Source organism: Gasterosteus aculeatus, chromosome 13, assembly GCF_964276395.1.
Source record: "Gasterosteus aculeatus chromosome 13, fGasAcu3.hap1.1, whole genome shotgun sequence".
Taxonomy (NCBI): Eukaryota; Metazoa; Chordata; class Actinopteri; order Perciformes; family Gasterosteidae; genus Gasterosteus; species Gasterosteus aculeatus.
In genome coordinates this window covers 15,500,062-15,521,499 of record NC_135701.1, presented here as the reverse complement: position 1 = coordinate 15,521,499, position 21,438 = coordinate 15,500,062, and the positions used below count along the sequence as shown (strand labels likewise).

Sequence of the window (21,438 nt, the reverse complement as noted above, 5' to 3'; positions counted from 1 at the left end):
CTTTCAACCGCTTACATTCCTTTTAAGATCATAGATATTAAGAAGAAATAATACCCTCAGAGGAAATAACCTCAAACTGCAATCATGTGAGCGAATTAGACTGTTTAGCCGTTGCATCTGCAGTTTGGGAACGACTGTGCTTCGTTCTACGCTCAACAGTCACTAGCTTTTGTTTAACCGTGGCACATATTCAATGACACGAGCCCGCCAAGGGAGAACTGAAGGCCAATCTCACCTTGTATCATTCAAATCATGTCCATGCAAGTGAGATGTACTCTTGACACTGGCCGCTCCTTGGAGAGCGCTGTATATGCAATCGTGGAATAACGGCGGGCTAGAAAACGTCTCATCCATAGGGACGCTCACAAGCAATAACACACCAAATGAGAGACAGACAGCTAGATTGAATAGAGAGACAGCCAGACAGGCAGAGATCAAGTCCAATCCGGCTCCCGTCATCTGGCTGTACATTCACGGGTCAGGCTTATATAATCTAATTCCTGGGCTTTCCCACAAAAAGCCAAGTGCCACTCAGGAGAAGTGGCAGGGAGGTAGAGAGGGAGAGAGAGGGAGAGGGGTTTGGGGAGTGAATGTGGAGAGGGTGGTGGTGCTGGTGGGGCTTGAATAATTATGAATCGGGGAGCTTAACCTTCTGGGGAGTTAATTTGAAGAGCACTGGGGATAGGGGAGTGGGACACTTTATTTCCCTGGGGTGCCCCTAATGCCATTGTGAGGGAATGGAGAGATCAGGACACGCAGCAATATCGTGTCTGTTAGCCACCATATGACGAGCTGACCCCGGAGCCTGGCTTCACAATCACACCTGCCGTCATCGGGGCTAATTTGTTAAACATATCAATAGCGCTCTGCTGGCCTTTTCTTCGCCGCGGCCGGACCATTGATTCGGCTGAGTGACAACGGCCGACCCCCACGACTTCACCCCAGCGCGCTCTCCGCCAGCCGACACATCGATTCGCAGGCCACCGAGGGGCTGTACTTTATTCTCGTCGCAGGAGAAAAAAACAGTTGGATTACGATCAAAGCGCATTTTAATCAATACCTGTTCAGTCCGTTGGCAATACATGACCAACATGCAAATATATTACGCCTAATAAAACCCTTATGCGGTGCCAGCGTGCACGGCAACAGGAAGAGACACAAACTAGGGCCGAGCAGAGACAAAGAGAGGACGGAGACCCGGGCGGACGGTTACATGAATCCCAGCATGCAGAAGATATGCTACTTTTGCAGCCCGAGGCTCTGTAAGCTGGAGTCCTTTTATTTGGGGCCCGGGGGGCCTCCGTCCGTCCCGAGCTCTTGCCGGGAGAGAGTCTCACTTTGCGTTTGCCGGCGTGGAGCTTGAGAGGCCGGCTGGCTGCTGGCTGGCAGAAAGAGCCTGTTGTGCGTCGGCAGCCTATGGCAGCACAGACCTCGACATCTGGATCCGGTTTGGTGGGAGCACACTGAGGACGGGCCTGACTCTGCCAAGGGGAATCTCAACCCCTTTGATTCTTACTCTCATGGCTCGCTCTAATTGTCATCCCTCATTATTTAGTCAAAAGGTGGAGGGATGAATCATAAACTATTACGGAGAAATGACATTTCCTTCCCCGAGAGAAATCCTCCTCTGCTTAGCTCCCCCCTGTCATCTCAGCTGATAAGGGAAATGAAATGTATGCACTGTTTGGAGCGCAAACATGTCTCCTATCTGCTCATGTGGTTGGGATTGGGGCCGAGAGGGTCGGCACTCCTCTGAAACCACGAGGGATGCAACCAAGCTGCAGCCGAATTGACGACAGATCTCAGTTATCGTTGCTGTCAGGATGCTTTTTTTAAATTTGTTTTGTTCAAATGGGACAAATGCAAGCGTAACTACAAATAAAAGCGAAGTGGGTGCTGTTGTAGAAAGTACATATGGAAACACTGCAGATGTTCAGGAAGATAGTTTCCAAAAGAATAGAAAAGAATAATATCACCATGTTGGTAGTTTATAGCTAAAGAGTAAAGAGTTATTGAGCATCTTCAGAGGGCTTTTCAGTACCGTCTGGAAAGAAATGATCATAGATATCCATCAAACTAAAAACATATGTATATTAGTGAACTATTGTTGTTCATCGTGTACATTCCAGGAAACCATTGGTACATCATGTGGAATAACACCAAGAAAATGAGAGGTAAACTACTTACTACAGGCACAGCTACACTACCTCTGCCTTTGATGTGTTTTCTTTGTTTGCTTTTGGTGTTAGAGTGTCATGTCCTTTACCCTGAACCAGCAGGCGAGTTCTTTTTTCTACGACATCCAACAGCATCCAACTGTCATTCATTCCCTCGGCAGCAGAGGACCGCGGTGTCAACGGCTCATTTGATCCTTTTAAAGAGCTTTCCCCTTTTTTTTGCGTTGTGGGATGAATCTCTTGAAATAAAGCTCTCCTTTATCAATACTTTCTCAAGCAAGACCAAGTTTCAGCGTCATGCTGACTGTAGCTTCGCTGGAGCGCTGAATGAAAAAGACGTGTATCAGCGCCTTCTCTCTCACGTCGCTTTGACTCGTCTTTTTTTCTTTTTTCTCTTTTAAGCGGCCATCATTCACTCACCACCGGCTAGATGAGCCATTTTTTCCCGACCGACCGCGAAGCCTGCCATCAGATTAAGCGCTCTCTGATTTCAGTACTAATTGTGCACGTCCACTTAAGAAGCCGACAGCTTGGCGAATGAGGAGGCTCGCAGGCCTCCGCGGCACGACACTCATCCATCACCAGCCTAACCGATTGCATCCCTCTGAAGGCTCAACACGCTAACACCATTAGCTCTACTGCTGGGCATCTAACTAGCACATCACTCACACGGCTACATGCTAACAGCATTAGGGCTAATGTTGCCCCTCTAACTAACACATCCGTCATAGGGCTGGAAATCCTACGGCTCTACGGGAACACGCAGAGCCACACCGTCTCTCTTTGGAGGCAATCGCCCGCATTATTTTCGCCTCTGTTGCTTTTTGCTGCTCATCTGCTAATGCGGCCATTTGTCTCTGAAGATGCTGGATGCCGCTGTTTTTATTTGGTTTCATCCTGCCCACAACAGATCTGGGCGTGCGGCTGAGTACGCGTGCCTCTGTGAGAGGAAACATTCAAATCGGATTATAATTTCATATTTCACAAAGACCACTAGGATGATTTTTAATTAGAACCAGAATCAGTAAAAAAAAAAAAAAAAATGATGGAGCAAGGAGACAATAAAATGAGGAATGCATTCATCCATGCAATGATTCTCTAGCTTTATTTAAGATCTGTGCCAATGTGCTAACAGCATTAATGAAGTTATAAAGAATTATGAGGGGAAATCAAATTTGCCCCGCCACTTGAGCGCCACTAAAATGCCAAACAATAAACTACCAGATTGCAAATTAGATCAGTAAAAATATCAAACACATTGCGGTGCAGGAAAATCCATAATTGCATTTAGTGCCTGGCCTCTCCTGGGGGAAGAGACACTAAAGATCATCAGCAGGCTACACGGGAGCCGCTATTGACAGAGCGGTAAAAATCGACAGGCTAACTAAATAAACACTCCAGGCTCCATTAAATATTCAACGGGCTGAGATTTGACAGTCTAGCGTGGCTGCCTTTCCCCATTGCCTCCATTGGCGTCTCTCTGCAGCACATCTTCTCCCTGTCTCCCCTCCTCCTGCACTCCCCCTCCCAGCCCCCACACCTCCTTTCTCTCTCTGCTCCCCCCCTCCTCCCCCTCCTCTCCCCTGTGACTCCTGACAGCAATAAATGATGCGGTGCCTGAGGGCGCTGCTCCAGTGGGAGACCTGGAAGGATAGAGCAGGAGAGCAAAAGAAATAAAGGGGAGACAGCCTATGACCAATGGCCATTAACCGAGGAGTGAGACAGGGCCCTGTGACATCCGCTGACACCCCCCCCCCAACGCACTCTCGTTCTCTAAGGCAGACTCACGTACAATGTGGCAAACCACAGTCTCTCCTCTCTCCCTCCGTTTTGTTGTTTATGTTCTAATACCACAGCGACAGCCGAGTCAGACCGCAACGGTGGGAAAAAACGGGGATCAATCTTTCATTCTGCCAACTTAATCGCAATTAAGCAGTTTATCCTGCATGTTTGAAAAAATAAACGGCACCTAGGAGGAGGTGCAAAAAAAAACTCCGCTCACAACCCATCTAAACTCCTGCAGCCTCCTGACAAGATCATACGCATTCATCTGCTGCGGCGGGCAGAGCCGAGGTTATGCAAATGAGAGATGACAGTGTTATTGTGTGAGGAATATCAATGGAGTAATTACTGTTCCATGTCGGGCTATTGGCCCTCCGCCGCTGCGCCCCAGCCAGCCTCGCTTCATTTCTCAGCCGCCCTCTCGGGGGAGAGATGAGCGGCGTGCTCTGGAGAGCAGAGCTAATAATGGCAGCGCGGATACGGGCAGAGCTTAGGCGAGCCCCGGGGTCCTGAGCCGCAGACTGCTAAACGTTGCAGGGGTCTCAGGAGAGCCCCCCGAGCAAAGATGAAATGATTAAAAAAGAAAACACCCGACCTGACTGACAAGCTGACCGGGGCCACCTATGAGTCTACGTGCGGTGGGTCAAACCACCAGTGCTCGCTTCAATCATAACAGCGGGTGACCTTCTTGGACATTAATCGGCTGTCTGATAATAAATCTTTTGGTGGAAAAGAAACAAAAAAAAGCAATATTGGCAGATAAGAGGAAATGTTCTAGTTAGCTGCAGAGACGCTGTCACACAGGTTTTTGAAAGGAATAAAAATGGATTAAGTCAGAAAAGTGATAGATAGGTAATGACACAATGATCCTGTGAATGATCCTCTCTTTGTCTTCGCTCGTCCTTAGTTTGTGTCTCTCACTGTTGTAGCGTGCGGACACTGGATATAAATAGGTTTGTTGAAGGCGTAATTCATTTGCATATTGGCACAAAAATAGTCATAGGCCAACCGATACAACCTGTAGTTTGTGACTTTGTGTAGGATCACAACGATCGGGCCCGGATTCTTTTTAGTTTTTTTGGCTGCCTTCCAATGAGCAACCTCCTCTGGCATGTAAGTGTCATCATGTTTGGAGCTGAAATGTGTTAGGGTGTTGGTTCTCCACTCGACGTTGTAACATGTCGACTTTCTGGTCTCACACACGTGAGGGATCGTCTAATATATAATCGTGCTACGGGCCACGAGTTCACCTGATGGGGGGAAAAGGCACTTCAAAGAATGACGGCTGGTACAGGCCTCGGAGCTGTGACTTAACATACCAAACATGATGTATGTTTCTCCCACACACCTTGCTGTAACAGAAACAGAAAAAATAGGATCTCCGATTCCTTAATGATGTATTTGTTATTGTGAACAAATAGTGTTTTGACTTAAGCAATGAATCCCATTTGCATTTAATGTAGCTGAAGATAATAAACGTTTAGATTACACTTTTTTTTAAAGTAAATCATAATAGCTTTTAAGGACTCTACAGAATCATCCCTTTCATAAAATTTTAAGATTTTTATGGACAGTAATGCTGATTCAAGTCAAAGGCTAAAATATGCATAACACATACTTTGTACATTTAAAGAGTAAAGGATGAGGTGCAACGTTCTCACCATACACACTACAATGTAAAAAGTACCGATGGTTTTAACCTAAACACCAGATAAAATCGTATCCTCCCACAAAAATACATCTCAATATCTCTGTCATGATCTGAGGCGTTGCACTTACGAGACAGGGCCCGATGAAAAAGGAGGTTCATGTGCTGCACTTGTACCTTCACACCATTCATTTCCAGGTCAGGTGCACCTCTCACACTCTCAGACACCTCATACATCTCTGCAGGCCGCGACTGGCTTATCTCCATACTTATCTCTCAAGTAATAATTCCCACTTAAAGCGGCAGCCTCAAGCAAATGACTGGACAGGCAGGGTCCAGGTGGTACACCACTCCCACTCCCGCAGGACTCACATAGGCCGCACACACACACACACACACACACACACACGAAAGCAAACCCTTACTACTTTGGCAAGTGCTCATAACGTGGCCAAACTCCTGAAACCCAATTCAACATAGAGACGTGAGGCAACAAAACAAAAACAAGCATGCGGATTTCCATTCCCCGAGGTCTAAAAAGTCAAAATGATTCCTTAACCCTTCTGTGTAATACTGCTGTCTGTGAACGCTGTTTGCCAAAGCAGTCAACTCAATCAGCCGTTCCCGGTCGACCAGCAGCAGAAAGGAGCAGATGGCGAGGAGACTTTCTCTCGTGAGACGGGGGGCAAAATAAAGTGCACGAAAGTAAAAACCTGTATATTTATGATTTGAAATCGCGAAAGCTTCCCCACCTTCCTCGCTACTATTGTTCTTTTTCCTTGACTGGCTTGTTTTTTGGACTGCAGAGTAATGAAGAACAGCCCGGGAGGGGCCCTGCCTCTCCCCGGTTTGGAGATGTGATAAATCTGATGGTATGAGTAACCGGCTGCTTGTTTATTATTCCTGTTTTGTTGCTTAATGTCCTTTCAACGGAGCTCTGATCCTGCTAACCTCATGGATCCTCACCACCAACACTTGCCTTCTGCAGACATTTTTATCACCCCGAGGCTCCGTGCCAGGCATCTGCAGCAGCAGATAAAACTGTCCAGTTACCAACAAGGGCGAAGAAGACCACAGACCCTCTGTGTAATCTTTTAAAAACTTCTCCATCGCGCCTTTGGAAAAAGTTGGGGACATTTGTCGGGCTGCAGATTTAGCATGAAGAGACATCGCGCACGTCTTTTTATCTCTCCTGCTATTGAAGCATCTCACGGCGGTTAATAAAATCACCATTTTTCAAACTGCTCACGCCGAACCACATCAACGTCACATCAGTCCATTTCAAGCATGTACAAATGTAACGCATGACCAAATAAAACCAGATACACCAATCATGATATTTCTGGTGAGATATTGATTTTTAGACCTAATGTTTGGAAAAAAACACATGTCTGCATGTCTCAGCATGTATTAAAGCGCACAAACCTGCCCGTGAACACCCAGTCGTTGCCAGTGATGTTCCTTTGCGAAGGAGACCACAGGAATTGTTTATCACTGCGCATCAGGGTGACTAACCAGAAGCAGCCTGTTTTCTTGTTGAACCTGCGCGAGGTTGAGATGTTTCCTCGTCCCACATTGCTGTAGTGCTTTGCCAACCCTGTTCCCGGCTCCGGATTCAAAGGGGACACTCTGTCCCAGCGAGATAGCTAAAAGTCCCTGCTGTGGTGGGAGAACGCAGAACGCAGAGAGACCCGCTTTACTCGAGACAAATGTTACGATTCGTCCCGGTCTATTTATCCGAGCCTTAATCTTAATAATTAGCAGATAATGCATATTCTTTCCACTCCTCTCTCCAAGCCCTTCTTTAATATATCAAAGAAGAAAAGCAAAAAAAGAAATAATGCGATTGCAAGGCACCGTAAGAGTTTCCATTAGCGCTAGCCAACGTAGCACTGAATGCTTCGGGCACATCAAGGCCGACAGAACATGTGGGTGAGCGCAGTGGGAGTATGACATCTTACACGGCGCAGGGCCTCATTCCGCACCACGCAGACAGCTTCAAAAGAGCTGCGCCGCCAGGTCCGCAGGCGCTAACCACACGGCTAAAAGCACCACCAGATAAATGCTCAACTGACTTACCCACGGGGAGGGAGGGGGGCAATGAAACGTTTGATGAATTATAGTTTGTTACGCAACACTTCTTCGATACAAACAACAGCGAGCCGATCATAATGTGCTCGCTGATACACACAAAATAACCACGCGACGAGGTGAGGCGCCGCGACGGAGGTGTTGGACCTCTGTTGCCCATGAGGGATGTTTCAAAGCCACTCGGATGCTTGTCAGTGGAGTTTATTACTTCCTTGAAATATCTGTAAAAGAGGGAACCATTGAGCAAAAAGAAAACTGTCTCTGAGCCGAGGGGTGTAAATCTTTTTTAATGCCGCCGATCTCCGCGTTAGTGCCGCTTCCAGAAACCGCTCGCTGTTCCTCCTTCCCTACGGTTCCCTCATTACGCATATAGTCTGGACTACCTTTTCACTTCGCCTTCTCAAATGTTTCAAAATATAAGCGGTATTCTAAGTGCAGGGCTTGTCTGCCAAGAGACTGTCGCTTATACTTTGCCCCCCCCCTTCTTTATTTCTGTGGCTGTTGGTTAGTAGAAGCCCCGTCACAAATCCAAAGTCCAATAACCTCTTAGAGTGGATTCTGAACAACTAAGGTTTCTAGTTAACATTAATAAAGGAATCTCGGATGAAATGTCTTGTATTTTCTCCCAGTTAGGGGAAGATTTTGACAAGAGACTTGAAGCCCCCCCCGATTCTCCCCCATGTTCGGTTTGTTCCTGGTGGGATGTTTTTACGCGGAGAGGCCACTTCTCTTTCTTATCTTCCTGTCGTCTCTGTGGGACGGCAGGGAACGACTCCTTCTCTGGCTCCAGAACCACAGGCTTCCCCTGGACACCAAACCGCCGCGCCGCACTAGATGTGCTCTTTGAGAGGGTGGTTGTTTAAGGCGTGTCACAGCTTATTAGAGCCAGAATGTGTAAGAAAAGAAAAAAAAAAAAAACAGAGCGGGGCAAAAGGCTATTTGCAAAATACATCTCTATGGGTTGTTTGGCTCGTCCTGCCAGCAGCACATGAGCCACAGCAGGCAGACGCAACATTTGCACAATCACCAGAAAGAACCCAGCAGAATGTCATTTTTTGACAGCTTAAGACTATCTGCATTTTTTATTTTTGTCTGGTGAACCGCATCCCACTGGTAAGTGGAGAGAATAAATAACAGTGAACAAAAGTCATACAGACAATATTCTCGGGAGGAAGTTGGAGCCTGTGTATAAATGTCCTATTTTTACCCTGGAAAGCAGCGGCTCTCAAAATAGCGCAGCTCGTTCAAATGATCTCAAGTAGCGTTGCAGAGTTTTAAAAGTGATATTGTTCAACTATTAACAATAAAACAGTTGTTTTTGAGTGGACATTTTTGATATGTATTCACTACTTTTGCAGTCGTTTATTCATTCGCCATTTCAACTGTTTATCCACTACTTTTAGCAAACAGTTATTTCACTTATTTTCCCGTATTAGTTGTGGCTTAGCTAACCATTACTTCTGATCATCATTTTATTTTGTTCACCTCTTCTGTTTTGGATGCACCATTTCCAACTCTTAGTCCCAATACTATTTAACATGACTCGTGCCTCTTTGTGTTAATTTAAAGCAATATTTAAAAGTAGATTTATAAATCTATATAACCTGATAATTTATTAAGTTTGAAGTTAAAATTTAAGTTTGAATCTTTGAATCTAACATATTTACTGAAATAAATGCAAAAAGAAGGATATGTAGATAACATAATATTACACAATTTGAAAAGGAGACAGAAAGCATTAGTCTTCCCTATGTACGAGTTGTGGTGAGGCTAAACCCTATAATAAAATCATGAATGGCAGCATGTGTGTAGAGGCCCTAACACAGACATACTTGTGGGGAATAAGAAAAACACGCGACGGGCGCTGAACCTGCAAGTAGCTCGGAGAATGTTAATAAGGATTATGGTTAATGTTCTCATAATATTCATCCCACAGGCCAAGCGTATCTTACCACTGTCTTTGAAGACGCCGAGGCTTCTGCCAAGCAACACAACAACTTTCATGTTTATGTTGTGGGGGGAGAAAAAAGGTTTGTGTCGAATTCTGCTAAAAGTTTAAAAGAGGAACACATAGAAATTCCTCTGCCGGACACGGCGAGGCCGTATGCTGTAATCATTTTTCAAACACGTAAGCCATGAAGAGATGCTGCCGACCTCGCGCCTGCTGCGAGGCCTCTGGTTACTGTAAGCTGCCTCCAGCTGAAAGCTCCCAGTGGCCTTTATGTGTACGTGTGATGTTTCCAAGGAGAGATGGACCAATTCATCTGATTATATGTGTCGGCCTGTCAGCGACCATGTGCAGTACAGATGCGTGCCCATGTGTGTGTAAGCATGTATGTAAGTGCACATCAGGTAATGTGATTCGCACACAGAGTGAAGGTAAGCTTCCACAAATCTGAATAACGGCAAAAAAATGGCCCCACGGTTTATACTCTATCTTGACTATCAATCTTCAAAGTAACAAACGGTTGCCAGCCAGCTCACATGGGCGAGAGGTCCTTCCTCGGAAGTCAGACGGCAACTGCTAAAAGTACCTGAAATGAAATACTGGGTGAAATAGTAAACTATATGTCAAAGCCTCCGCGGTCTGTTTAAAAACACAACACCACTTGCACTTAAGGGTTCTGGGCAGCCACTCTTCGTTGGCGTGGTTATGAATATACCTATTCTGAGGGCAACCCTTTCACTTTCAAGTCAGGGGTCTGAGTCAGTCACAGCTCGCCAGTATGTTTGCGCCCATGACTGCAGCCCGCGCGCGCACGCTCAGGGGGCGGGAGGAGGTGGAACGAGGAGCTGACAGACGGGGCCTGATACTGCACTTCCACCACAGGCCAATCCCCAGCTAACCCCTGTGCTGACAGCCAGGATGTAGCACTCATCCACAGGCCACAGCCCAGGCTCTGGGGCCCAGGAAGGGAGAGCATGGAGAGCAGGGAGAAGGCCGGTTGGATGATGATAGAAAGGAGGAGGGGGGGGGGGGGGGGGGGGGTTGGCTGGTGGTTTGGGTGGCACGCACCACATTCTGCCTCCAGAGCAGCACGACCAAGGGGGGGGGGGAATCCACAGACTGTGTCGCCTGCCAGCAGCATGTCCAATGCTTGGCCGAGTGACAGACCCGCTATACGCACACGCGAGAGGGCACGCTACACACACACACGCGGGCACGTTCACGCAGGAATGCTTAAAAGCACGATTGGATGCGAAACGAAGCTGGAACCTACAGGAGACCATATGATAAACATGCTGTACGGAGAAAGTGGAAAAACACAGACTTGAAGACACATTCACACCACAAACCCTCAAAAGTGGCATTTTTGCAAAAGCCGGATTTTATGGTTTCTTCACGGATACTGATGTTTTAAAGTGAGGCTATCCAACATAGACATAACAGATGACAATGCATTTCACAGACAGAACTCTGTTGCCGACAGTCATGAGAAACATTCATCTTGAAAATTGCACAGGCAGAGCTAACATTTTGTGTAGCGTAACCTCCTACTCGATAGATGTAATTGATCGATATGCATGGCTAGACAGAGTCACCATAGAGCCCAAAAACTCTTAGGTCAATAAATAATGTAGTACTAGTCGGTGTTGCGCAAAAGCGCGGCGGGTTGATGAAGGGCGGGAGGCCACCGGTGACCCCGGCTGCACGCTGCGAGAGGGCTCCGCTCAGAGTCAGAGCTGTCTCTCCAGCTGGGATCACAACACAACGTCGGAGCTCTGGTTTCAGAGCGCAACTCCGGCCTGTGAGGCTGGTTGCTTCTGCAGGGCCAACGTTGAGGCAGACAGACACCCTTGGTGGGGGGGTCAGTCTACTCCACCCACTCTCAGGAGGAGCCCGGAGAATGATTGGAGCTGCTTCAGACCAGAGCTTTTGCTTTTTTTAACTGACGAGCCGCAGTGCGCTACAGCTATTTCTGTTGAAAGGGGTTTGCAGAGGCAGATCCTGTGCATTGGTAATGTGCTACGAGGCCGTGAGGTGGAATCAAACAATACCATGGCCAGAGGATAAAATGTAGGCAAATGGATCAAACAACTCAGCCTTCAAATCCAGCAACACATTTTTCTCATCAAGGCAACCGGACAGAAATGTCCATCTAGAGAAGACTACGAAATCACATATGCACAAAGGAAAATGTGAAATATCTTCACGTTTTATCCCCTTATCATCCTTTTCTTTTCATACCAGATTACTTTGAGGCTTTCATGATTCATGGACTTTCCAGAGAAAAGGTAGAGAGCGAGGAGAAGGGATGTGGGGGCGGGGGGTGAGAGGTACAAACGATCAGTATCAGCGGCACGGGGCCTGATGATAAAACACCTCCTTCTCCTGCAATTCCCATTATGCACGCATGCATGTCTCCTCTACGGTTGGCCACCATTTTTTTGCAGAACGCTGCGTCACAGCTGTCCTCAGGGACACCAGTGCGAGTCCGAGAGGGACAGTCACACGTCCCTGTCATCGCGGCAGCACTGGTGCACCACGGAGACTCCACATCTGCACATGCCTTACACACCGCTCTGCCTCGCTCTCACCCAGCGCCTATCATCTCTGCCTCCCTCCCACGTCTCCACTCCCCCACCAGGATCATCCAAATATTTCCCCTCGCTGCTTTTTGAAGCTTCCATGGGTCAAGCGACCTCATGCACAAATCACGCTGCCTTGCCGTGGGGGTCGGTGGGGAGTGAGTCAGATGCGTGGAAACCCAATCTGCACTGTTTTCATCGGGGGTTATTTTTCTTGCCGAGACAGCCATCACCAATCAGCGGTGGGTCCTAAACAGCGAGTTTGGGGAGCTCTCACTGTAGATGCCGGTTCTGGCAGCTGATTTCAACCTTATTCCCAAGGCACGCCAGGGGGAAGAGGCGGAGAGTAAATTCAGAAGGCCTGACAGCCTGCAACGGTTTAACACGGGGGTTAGTCCCAAATACGTAGCTCTGGGTTGATGAATGGATAACCAAATCCATCTCATTGTTTGGAATAAAACCTAGATGTTAGTTTTAACACACTTGCTGGGGTGTTGAATTATGATCGGGCGCGAACGAGACAAATTTCAGTCAGCCAGCAATTTCGGAGCTCCAAATTTTTTCAGATCAACCGGAGAAAAATAATAAACTCAAATACACATGGATAATAAAGGACTCAAGGCAGCTCTACAGAGTGTGGGCACAGGAGTTCCAATAACCAATGCAGAACTTTCATAAGCCCTCGAACCAAGGCTGGTAAACAGGACGGAGGAGGCTGGATGAGCCAGTGTGGACCTTCCCTCCCACCTGCAGGACCCACCGGCTCTGGGCGAGAGGAGACGCTGGGCAGGAATCTGCAAGTGGTGGTTAAAGTAATCACATTGGTTTCACCGCATCTGATCTGCAGTCTAACAGACTTCCCAACAGTTGAATGAGTAAATAAAGTGCCCCGGGGGACTCCCGCTGGAGATGGATTACCACAAGAGTGCACACACAAAAGAAGCTGAAGCCCCACGACCCGATGTGAGCCGCAGACAAAAGCCTAGCGTTGGACCTCGACCAGGGAACCGGCAAACTTTATTAATCTCATCCTAGACTCAACCTCCTGCTATTGCGATGCAATGCACTCGTCACATGCTCTGCTGTGAGCAAGGTACAGCAATTGACTGTGCACGTGCGCGCGCAATCTGTGGGTGGACATATGTGTTGGTACACAAGACGGCGTACTCGTGACTGTGTGCATTTGCTCCAGCACACATCTCGGCATACTGTAGATGCACAAATGTGCGGCCGCTCGAGTGCATAGACCACATAGGATGAGTCTCATGCTCACTTGGCTGTGGAGGCCGGGTCTGAGGGGCCGTGGCATTCTGCGGCCCCATCCCCGCCCCGGCCCCATTATTCCCTATTTCTGGGTCTGACACAAATAAAAGGATTAGGAGCCCCCGTTTCCGTCAGACCCTCCATTCAAGACAAAGCTCCGAGCGGCTTAGTGTCACACTTAATGATAAAAGTGCAAATCTCTGTCAGTCACTTTGGGAAGGAATACCGGTATTTGGGGGCTAATCTCATTTGATGAAGATTAAAAGAGGTAGGAAAAAAAAAAAAGACAAAGAATTGTTTATCTGTAAAAAAAAAAAAAAGAAAAGAAACTATCGTGCTGAAATTTAGACATGGAGCAACTAAGATGAAGCGGCATATGTTTAAAATACAGACAGAAAGGAGCACAAAGAGGAAGCAATCACGCACACACACACACAGCCTCACAGAAACCTGGGGTGTGTAGACAAACACACTGCTATGCCCATTCCCATGTAGAGCTAGAATGTGTGACGTGAGTGTGAGAGTAAGCCTTGGGCACACAACAGTCTGAATGCAGCACTTGCCACTATGATGCCAGTCCTCTCTAGTGTATCTGTGAAAAGCCTACGTGTTGGAAAAACATTCCAGAGTGGGATCACACGTACATAGTTGGGGCCGGCAGCCATGCTGCGAGCCAGCAGCGGAGGCCGTGTCTCAATTTCTCATGCACGTTCGACCAGGCTGCCTGGAAGAAACGGGGGTGGGCTGTTTCCAAACTACAGAAGCAGAATGAGACTAATTGTGAAATGTCATTAAAAATACGGGAGATGAGCGGAGACGAATTCTGCAAATGTTACGCTTACACACACGGCGTAAATTATATTTGCAACAAAAACAATTTCAGCGGAGCAAAATTCCAGCGTGTGAAGAAATGCTCATTCTTCTGATTTAAACATGTAATCTGGCAAATTGGAATTGAAAACATTTGCTGAGTGTCTGTATTTCTCTGCAAGCTACTTTAAGAAAGCTATTACAGTGTTTCACAGATTTGGCCAAAATCTAATTTGTAAATTGCATTTAATGGTTTGTGGTTGCTTTCCGTTTTGTTATGAAGACTTGTCATGCTGTGAAAATAAACCCGAAGGCCCGTGGACTCGGAGCCAGTGATGAAAATCACCACATTGCAGAGCTGAGGATTTTCTCTCCTCCATCGCTGATTAGCATTCCCGATTGACTGACACGTCCCACCGGCTGCCTAAGCGCCGGCTTTAGGAGATGAGGTTAAATTGTGGCTACCAACAAATTGCATGCTTGAGTTCCTCTGCAGCCCCTCCGCTATCATCCAGTGTAATGTGAGCACACCGGGCACATCCCTCCGCTGGATCCTTCTCCTCCGCTGCACTGCAGCTCCCCACACAAAGCCACAGAGACCTCTCTCCACATCCCTCGCCACCAGTCTGGCCTCTAAAGTGGTGATGGGCATTATACCGTGCAGCCACTGAGGCTTTCCGGAGCGTCCTGCAAAGTGCTTTGTGTTCCAGCCGCTGCTACGTACACATTAGTATACTTATAGTTCCCCCCTCACGCACACACACACACACACTCATACTGCTCCCACTCATTTATATTAAAAACATAAAAATGCCTTTATAATACAGACCTTCGTGGAATCACTCGATTTCAGAGCTTGTTCAGAACTTGTACTTAAGATTTAATGACGGCCGCACGAAAAGCATCAAGTGAATTTAAACAGAAGACGATTGGAGCTTTCATAGATGTACCTGGTGTGAATGTTATTACTGCACTATCCACACGCACAGGGGTTCATGCAAAATGATACGTTTCAATCAGGTATCAGTACCACTCAAGAGCTATTTGTGGGAACCGGAAAAGGAGAAAAAGCAAGCGATCAGCCAAGCTGTAGCTAGCGATGCAAATAAATACCACTCCAACAGGTCCTTTAATGGGTGTGAATATGCTGGGGAGGGGGGACAGTTAGCAAACCATGAGATGACGGATGATGCATCCTAGTACGCTGCTGGGACAGGCCGAGCCATGTTGACATTAAACCCAATACTTCCTTACAGAGGAACGGGGCCAGCTTCAGCCAGCTCCTCTGCGAGCACAGAAAACCCCAGCAAGCTGAAGCAATATTATCCGGCTTAGTGCTTCTAACATTAGATTTTTGTCTCTCTACACAGGTCCTTCTTTTATTTACCCAAGAGCAGCGGCTGCTAAAGACACATTTTTATCCTATTTAGGGAGAATAAAAAATTTAAAAAACTGAAAAGAGGTGCGGCCAGAAACGTGGACCCCCGATCGGAGCGTTCTCTGAAATACTTTAGAAGCACCGAGGACAGTCTTTAATTAACTGCAAAACTACCCAGCTGGGTTGACAACATGAAGTACATTCTTTTTTTCTTTTTTTTTGGTGTGTGTGTGTGAGCGTTTTGCAAAGTGCCAGGCCACGCGGGAGTGCCCTATAGTAAAACACACACTCGGTGAGCTAACACAGAAAGCCAGCCGTCAGCATCCACCCGGCACACACTGCTGCAGAGTCCCAAGCATAGCTAATTAAAAAACAACAATTTCACAGGAGGGCACTCCAAACATTTCTAAAAAAGCAGCTCTCAGCACACCGGGGGATCGTCCAGCGTGCATGGGAGGTGAGACAGGTTCTGCTTTTATGGCTCCATCACTCCTGTGTTTTTCTACTGCCCGCACCACCGTGACCTGGATTTAATTCCGCTCACAGCACAGCACGAGAATTTGAAAATTTCAACAACAAAAAAATCTGCATGCCGAAGAAGCTAAAATAACGTTTCGCATGAAAGTTGAACTTTGCAAAGCAAGGAGAAGAAGAAAAAAAAAACCCTAACAGCATGGTGTTAAATACAGCTATGTTAATGTCATGTTGTGTTTCTAACGAGGCGGTCCATTACAGGGGTGTCGTCCAACACGTTGGTCGAGTGATAGTCCTTATTACATGGCTCCTTTCAAGGCATCTGCTTGGTTGGAGGAAAGGTCTCCCTGGGGAAAAGATCTCCCTCTTCCTAATGACGTATAATTGACCTCCAAACACCAGGGCACAACAAACTCTCTCTCGAGGAGGTGTAATTCCACTCTCATCTTTTACATACCGCCCGTCTCGTTCAAGCTTGTTCCTCCTCTGCGGCTATGACTCCCGTCCAGCTGACAGCTATGCCTATTTGCCTTCAATTATCTCATTCTTCTGAAATATTCTCGCGAAAGGTTAGCAGCGCTCTATTGCTGTTTACTCTTCGTCTGGAATATACTAAATTCTCTTTTCTCCTGTTGTAAATATGCCCGCACAATCTGAACACGTGAGATTGTTTTCGGACCCCGAATCTTAGAGCCATCAAAAATATTCCTCATTCACAATTTTTGGTATAAAGTCAGGGGCGATAAATACAGGGCAGCCGCTCGGCATAAAACGAGGCCAATATAATCCGATCTTGTTACTATATAATTGCACTGTAATAGAGTAAGATGTGTTGAACTGTGTTGGTGGGAGTTTTAATAACACAGTACACAATTGTTTTCCCCCGCCTGCACTTAAACCTGTTCCAAAGGTGCAAAAAAAAAAAGAAAAAGCTTGCCAATTCCTTGATTTATTATAGCTAGTGAGAGCTGATTACGGGGCATGAATCAGTTGCTACAGGAATGTAATTAGGCACGAAGACCTCTGTAAGGCGAAGAGCTCTCTACGCTGCCCAAAGCAGTTTGTGGGCTGACAAATGCATCTTAAATGGGTGTCATAAAAGTCAAAAAGGTGCCAATTACATCTTTAAGTATCCCATCAATGCAAATAGGGGTAAACAAAAAAGGGATGCTTGTCTATGGGATGAGGGACCCTCCAGTTAGCATTTAACCTGAGAGGAGTGAAATGTATTTTAAAAAATAAGCGGGGTGGAAAGAGGGAGAAGAATTAAAAGACGTGATGAGTTTGTTTGTGTGAGAGCAGGACGTTGCCCAGCGGCTCGCTGTGTTTGGCTCCGGCGAGCCGACGTGCCACACAAGCTCACAGCATTCAGTGTGGAGAGAAAAAGGGGGGAAAGTGGTCAGCTGTGCACCAAGTGTGCGGCTAAGAAGCAAAGGAAAGCTGTCTCCGTATGTTTGTGGCTGAATTCTTGTCTTTACAGAAACAACAACAACAACAACAAATGGTGCCGCTATGTATGTATATATATGCCTGTTTTATATAACAGGCATGAGAAAGAGATCCTTCTCTTTGCCGGACAGTCTCAGCTTGCAGCCCTCTGAGCCGCGACGCCGTGGCTCTGCTCTGGTATCCCGTAGTTACTGCTATGAATTTTCCATTGTTATCAGGCGACTACACCGGTGTCACAAAGCTGGATGAATAGCACGCATGGCAATAGATGTAACCCTTTGTTGCTTGCAAGGTATCTAGCAGAGAGCGATAATGTCCTGGTAATCGAAGTAGAATTGTTAAAAAGGCCGCACACAAAAAGCTGAAAATGTAGTGACAAGCATGAAAAGCGCTCATGCGATGAGAAAACACGGGGGCACCCCGGGGTCCTCACAGGCCAGACAGCCACCCTCAACATTGTTCTTACTTAGCCTCCATATTTGTGTCACTAAATCTGGCTTTGCTGCTGATTTTAGGTGATCATTTTATAATTCAATTTACTAATTTATCCTTCTCCATGGCTAATGGCTGCCATGTACTTTCTGCCACAGGCCGAATATAAAATGTCAAAATGTATCGTAATTACCTATAAAGCAAAAAGCACAAGGGGGCAATTCCTGCATTATTGCAATGCATCTATAATTTTTGGAATTATTATTTTAGGGTCTGTAATATTAATAGTTATGCTTACTATTTATTATGTTTGGAGTTTCACACAATATATTTTTAACACACTACATTTTAAAATGAACAATCTGGATTTAATTACACAAGTCTGCTGTTTTAATCAAACTACAGCATTTTAAACCAAAATAAGTTTCTTACTTTTTTTAAACAGTTAAACTTAACACACTTTAATTTAACACTAAATTATTCATATATTTAAAAGTGTGGGTTTGTGTATAGTCAAGCGTGTGCAAATGCTTAAATGCTTAACGTGTAACCACAAAATCTACCTTGGGGCATGTATCCTACAGGTGCGTTTAACTGGTATAAAAAGCTTGTTTTCCATTCAGCCGTTAAATTATTGCCATGTCGCATATACCGCATGCAAAAACACGTCATATCCAATACAAATGAAAATTAAATAAAATAAAAATAGAGTTAAATGAAAATAAAAACGTGATTGACTCCGAACATGAAATATGTTTGAACAAAATTTGAAAATATAACATTTAAGAGAATTCGAGGCATCAGACTGACAAAAAAAGGCGAATTTGGGCCGATCGGAAAATAAATCCAAAGTGCGTTGTGAACTTCTAAAGAAACTCACAGATATTATGTTTTCCTTCATTTTAATAATCTAAAGCGGCCGATTGGGATGTAAAAATGCTCTACGATGCAACCAGGAAATACCTGACAGAGAAAGGGATGAGGAAGCAGAAAGACTCTTCACATTCTCGGGCCTCCGTCGGATCGCACATTTTTGAAAAAGAAACGCGCTCGTTCCGCACACACGACCGTGGAAACAGCGTAAGAAAGCCGAGCATATGACAATAACACAGCGGTGTGTTACTGCAACACACGTTTCCACATCTCACGGTTTATTCAAAAATGTTTAAGCGAAGTTTAAAAAAAAAAAAGATCAGATTTAATCCTTGTGGTAAAATACGGCCGCCAGAAAGTGGTTTAAACTGCGTCCATGCAATGCTGTCTAACGTGTATTAGGTTAAATCTTTCTATAATTCCAGTTAGAACTTTAGCTGACCCGCTGTATCCCTGCGCAGCGGGGCCTCCCAGACCCAAAACCAGAACCACCATGGTGTCTTCTTTTAATTGTTTTCCCTCCTCCATTTTTTTTTTTTTTAACGCAGAAAGATTTATTAAAAAGCAGCGCAGATGTCTCGTTGGGGTCGTGCTTACTGTTGGTAGTCGTGTTTGCAGTACAGTTTCCTCTCCCTGAAGTAGCAGCTGGTGGTGAGCGGCTGCTGACACACGGTGCATTGCAAACACTCCTCGTGCCACGAGGAGTCGTTGACTCGCATGAGGAAGCGGTCGGAGATGGGACGCTGGCATCCTTCACACACGGACGGGTGGTGACAGTCGCTCCCTGCGAAACAAACGGCACACGAGTTGTTGGAGGCACGTCAGAATTTTTTTTTTTAAACCCGGATTAATGACTCTAAAGGTGTGACGGGCTGATTACATTTATTTGCTGTATTTTTATTTTATTTTAAATTTCATTTTAAATTTAATTTTAAAGGATGGAATGTTTTTCTCCCCAATAAGGCCTGTAGATGACATCACTCAAACAGCCATGTCGGGAGGGGGGGGGGGGGGGGGGGGTCTTACATGATTGGTTTCTGTCTCAGTAGCAAATAAAACTACATTTTACATCGTTACCAGTAATTTGTTTTAAATCCATTTCGAATGCAATATGAACGTGTGACGATCCCAAGCAAAGGCGCAGTGGCCATGAACAGTCGCCTCCTGGCATCCAGATGGGGAAATAAGTTGTGTATGACCTGCGCGTGCACAGTTCGTTCACAGTGGTTGAAGAAGAAGAGGAGGAAGAAGAAGAAGACTCACCGAGCATGACCCCGAGCATGGCTTGTCCCGATCGCAGGGGATGGTCTTCCATTTTTATGCCGTCCAGCATGATGCACGTCTCGGACTGTCCCGCCGCGGAGAGGCGCTCCAGTGACACGAGACCTGTTGCAATATCCATAAGAACACGGTCAAACTTCTGATCAGGAAGCGATCCCGGGGCGCACGCGCGGCTGTCTGGAAGGCTGAAAGCTGTCGGAGCCGCGCGGGCACGCAGCCTGCAGCTCGCACGAGGAAAACTAAAAAAAAAAAAAGAAAAATTAAAAAAAGAAAAAAAGGAAAAAAAAAGAAATGCAAAAACAACAAAAAGAAAAACAAAGCTCGACGGTGATGCTCGCGATAGTTTAAAAGGCAGAGAGGCAAGTGTAAAAAGCGGCTCCACGTCTCTCCGGGGTGTCACGGGCAATAACAATCAACAACAAAACGCTCTCGAACAGTCACCTGTTAGGATCAGAAAAGCACTGAGGAGCCTTTATCTTCTTCTCGTCCTCGAGCCGACGGGACAAAGCTGGCAAAACTTCTTCGCGGAATAACAGTTTTGTTAAAGCTCGCGTGTGTGTGTGTGTGAGCGTCTCTGTGTGTGTGTGTGTGTGTGTGTGTGTGTGTGTGTGTGTGTGTGTGAGGAGGGGGGGGGGAGACGGGGGGAGCGGAGGGTAAGGGGGGGTGGGGGGGGGAGTCAGCAACACAACTTGACAACAAATCCAAAAATAGCAGCGTGTATGTATGTAGATGTCCCGGCAGTAACTGCGTGGAAGTAGCAGAGGCGCTCGGCTGCTTGTGTCCCGGCCGCTGCACACAGTCTCACACCGAGATCGGAGCGAGTGGATCCTCCCACTGCCACTGCGTGCATGGATGCACTTCTCTTTTTTTTTCCCCCCTTCTTTTTCATTCCTCCATTCACTGCCGCTGGGATGCTATTGGAGAGGAGTACAGTCTTCGGTCCAATAACAACACACACACACGCGCGCGCGCGCGCGAACACATGGAAGAAGAGCAGAGAGAAAAGTGGTGTTTTACAGAGGCCGGATTTTGCACGGAAGCAACAATGTGTCATAATAGCAATGATAACAATATCATTAATACTGTTGGAATCATATGAACACTAACACTAACTTCATCATTGTGCGTGTTATGTCCCGGTATTATATTCTATAATGTGACGTCACCATCAAACCATAACTGCGACATCTGGAAGTAAAGACATTCTTTATTCCTCATGGATTGATATCTGTATTTCTGTCAGGATGTGA

General features: G+C 46.3%; 1 protein-coding gene across 2 annotated transcripts in view; it reads right to left on the bottom strand.

The window, feature by feature from the left end:
• Positions 1 to 21,052, bottom strand: part of lmx1bb (LIM homeobox transcription factor 1, beta b) — a 41,702-nt gene extending 20,650 nt beyond the window's left edge. Inside the window, exons 1-3 of one of the 2 annotated variants that reach the window (XM_040196132.2) lie at positions 20,630 to 21,052; positions 20,171 to 20,293; positions 19,505 to 19,691 (exon numbers count right to left, since the gene is read on the bottom strand). In XM_040196132.2, the coding sequence (XP_040052066.1) occupies positions 19,505 to 19,691; positions 20,171 to 20,240 (257 nt within the window). In that variant the 5' untranslated portion in view covers positions 20,241 to 20,293; positions 20,630 to 21,052. Of the gene's footprint in view, positions 1 to 19,504; positions 19,692 to 20,170; positions 20,448 to 20,629 lie in introns of those variants that run through there. The other variant, XM_040196131.2, reaches the window with a different exon arrangement.
• Positions 21,053 to 21,438: the final 386 nt, after the last annotated feature.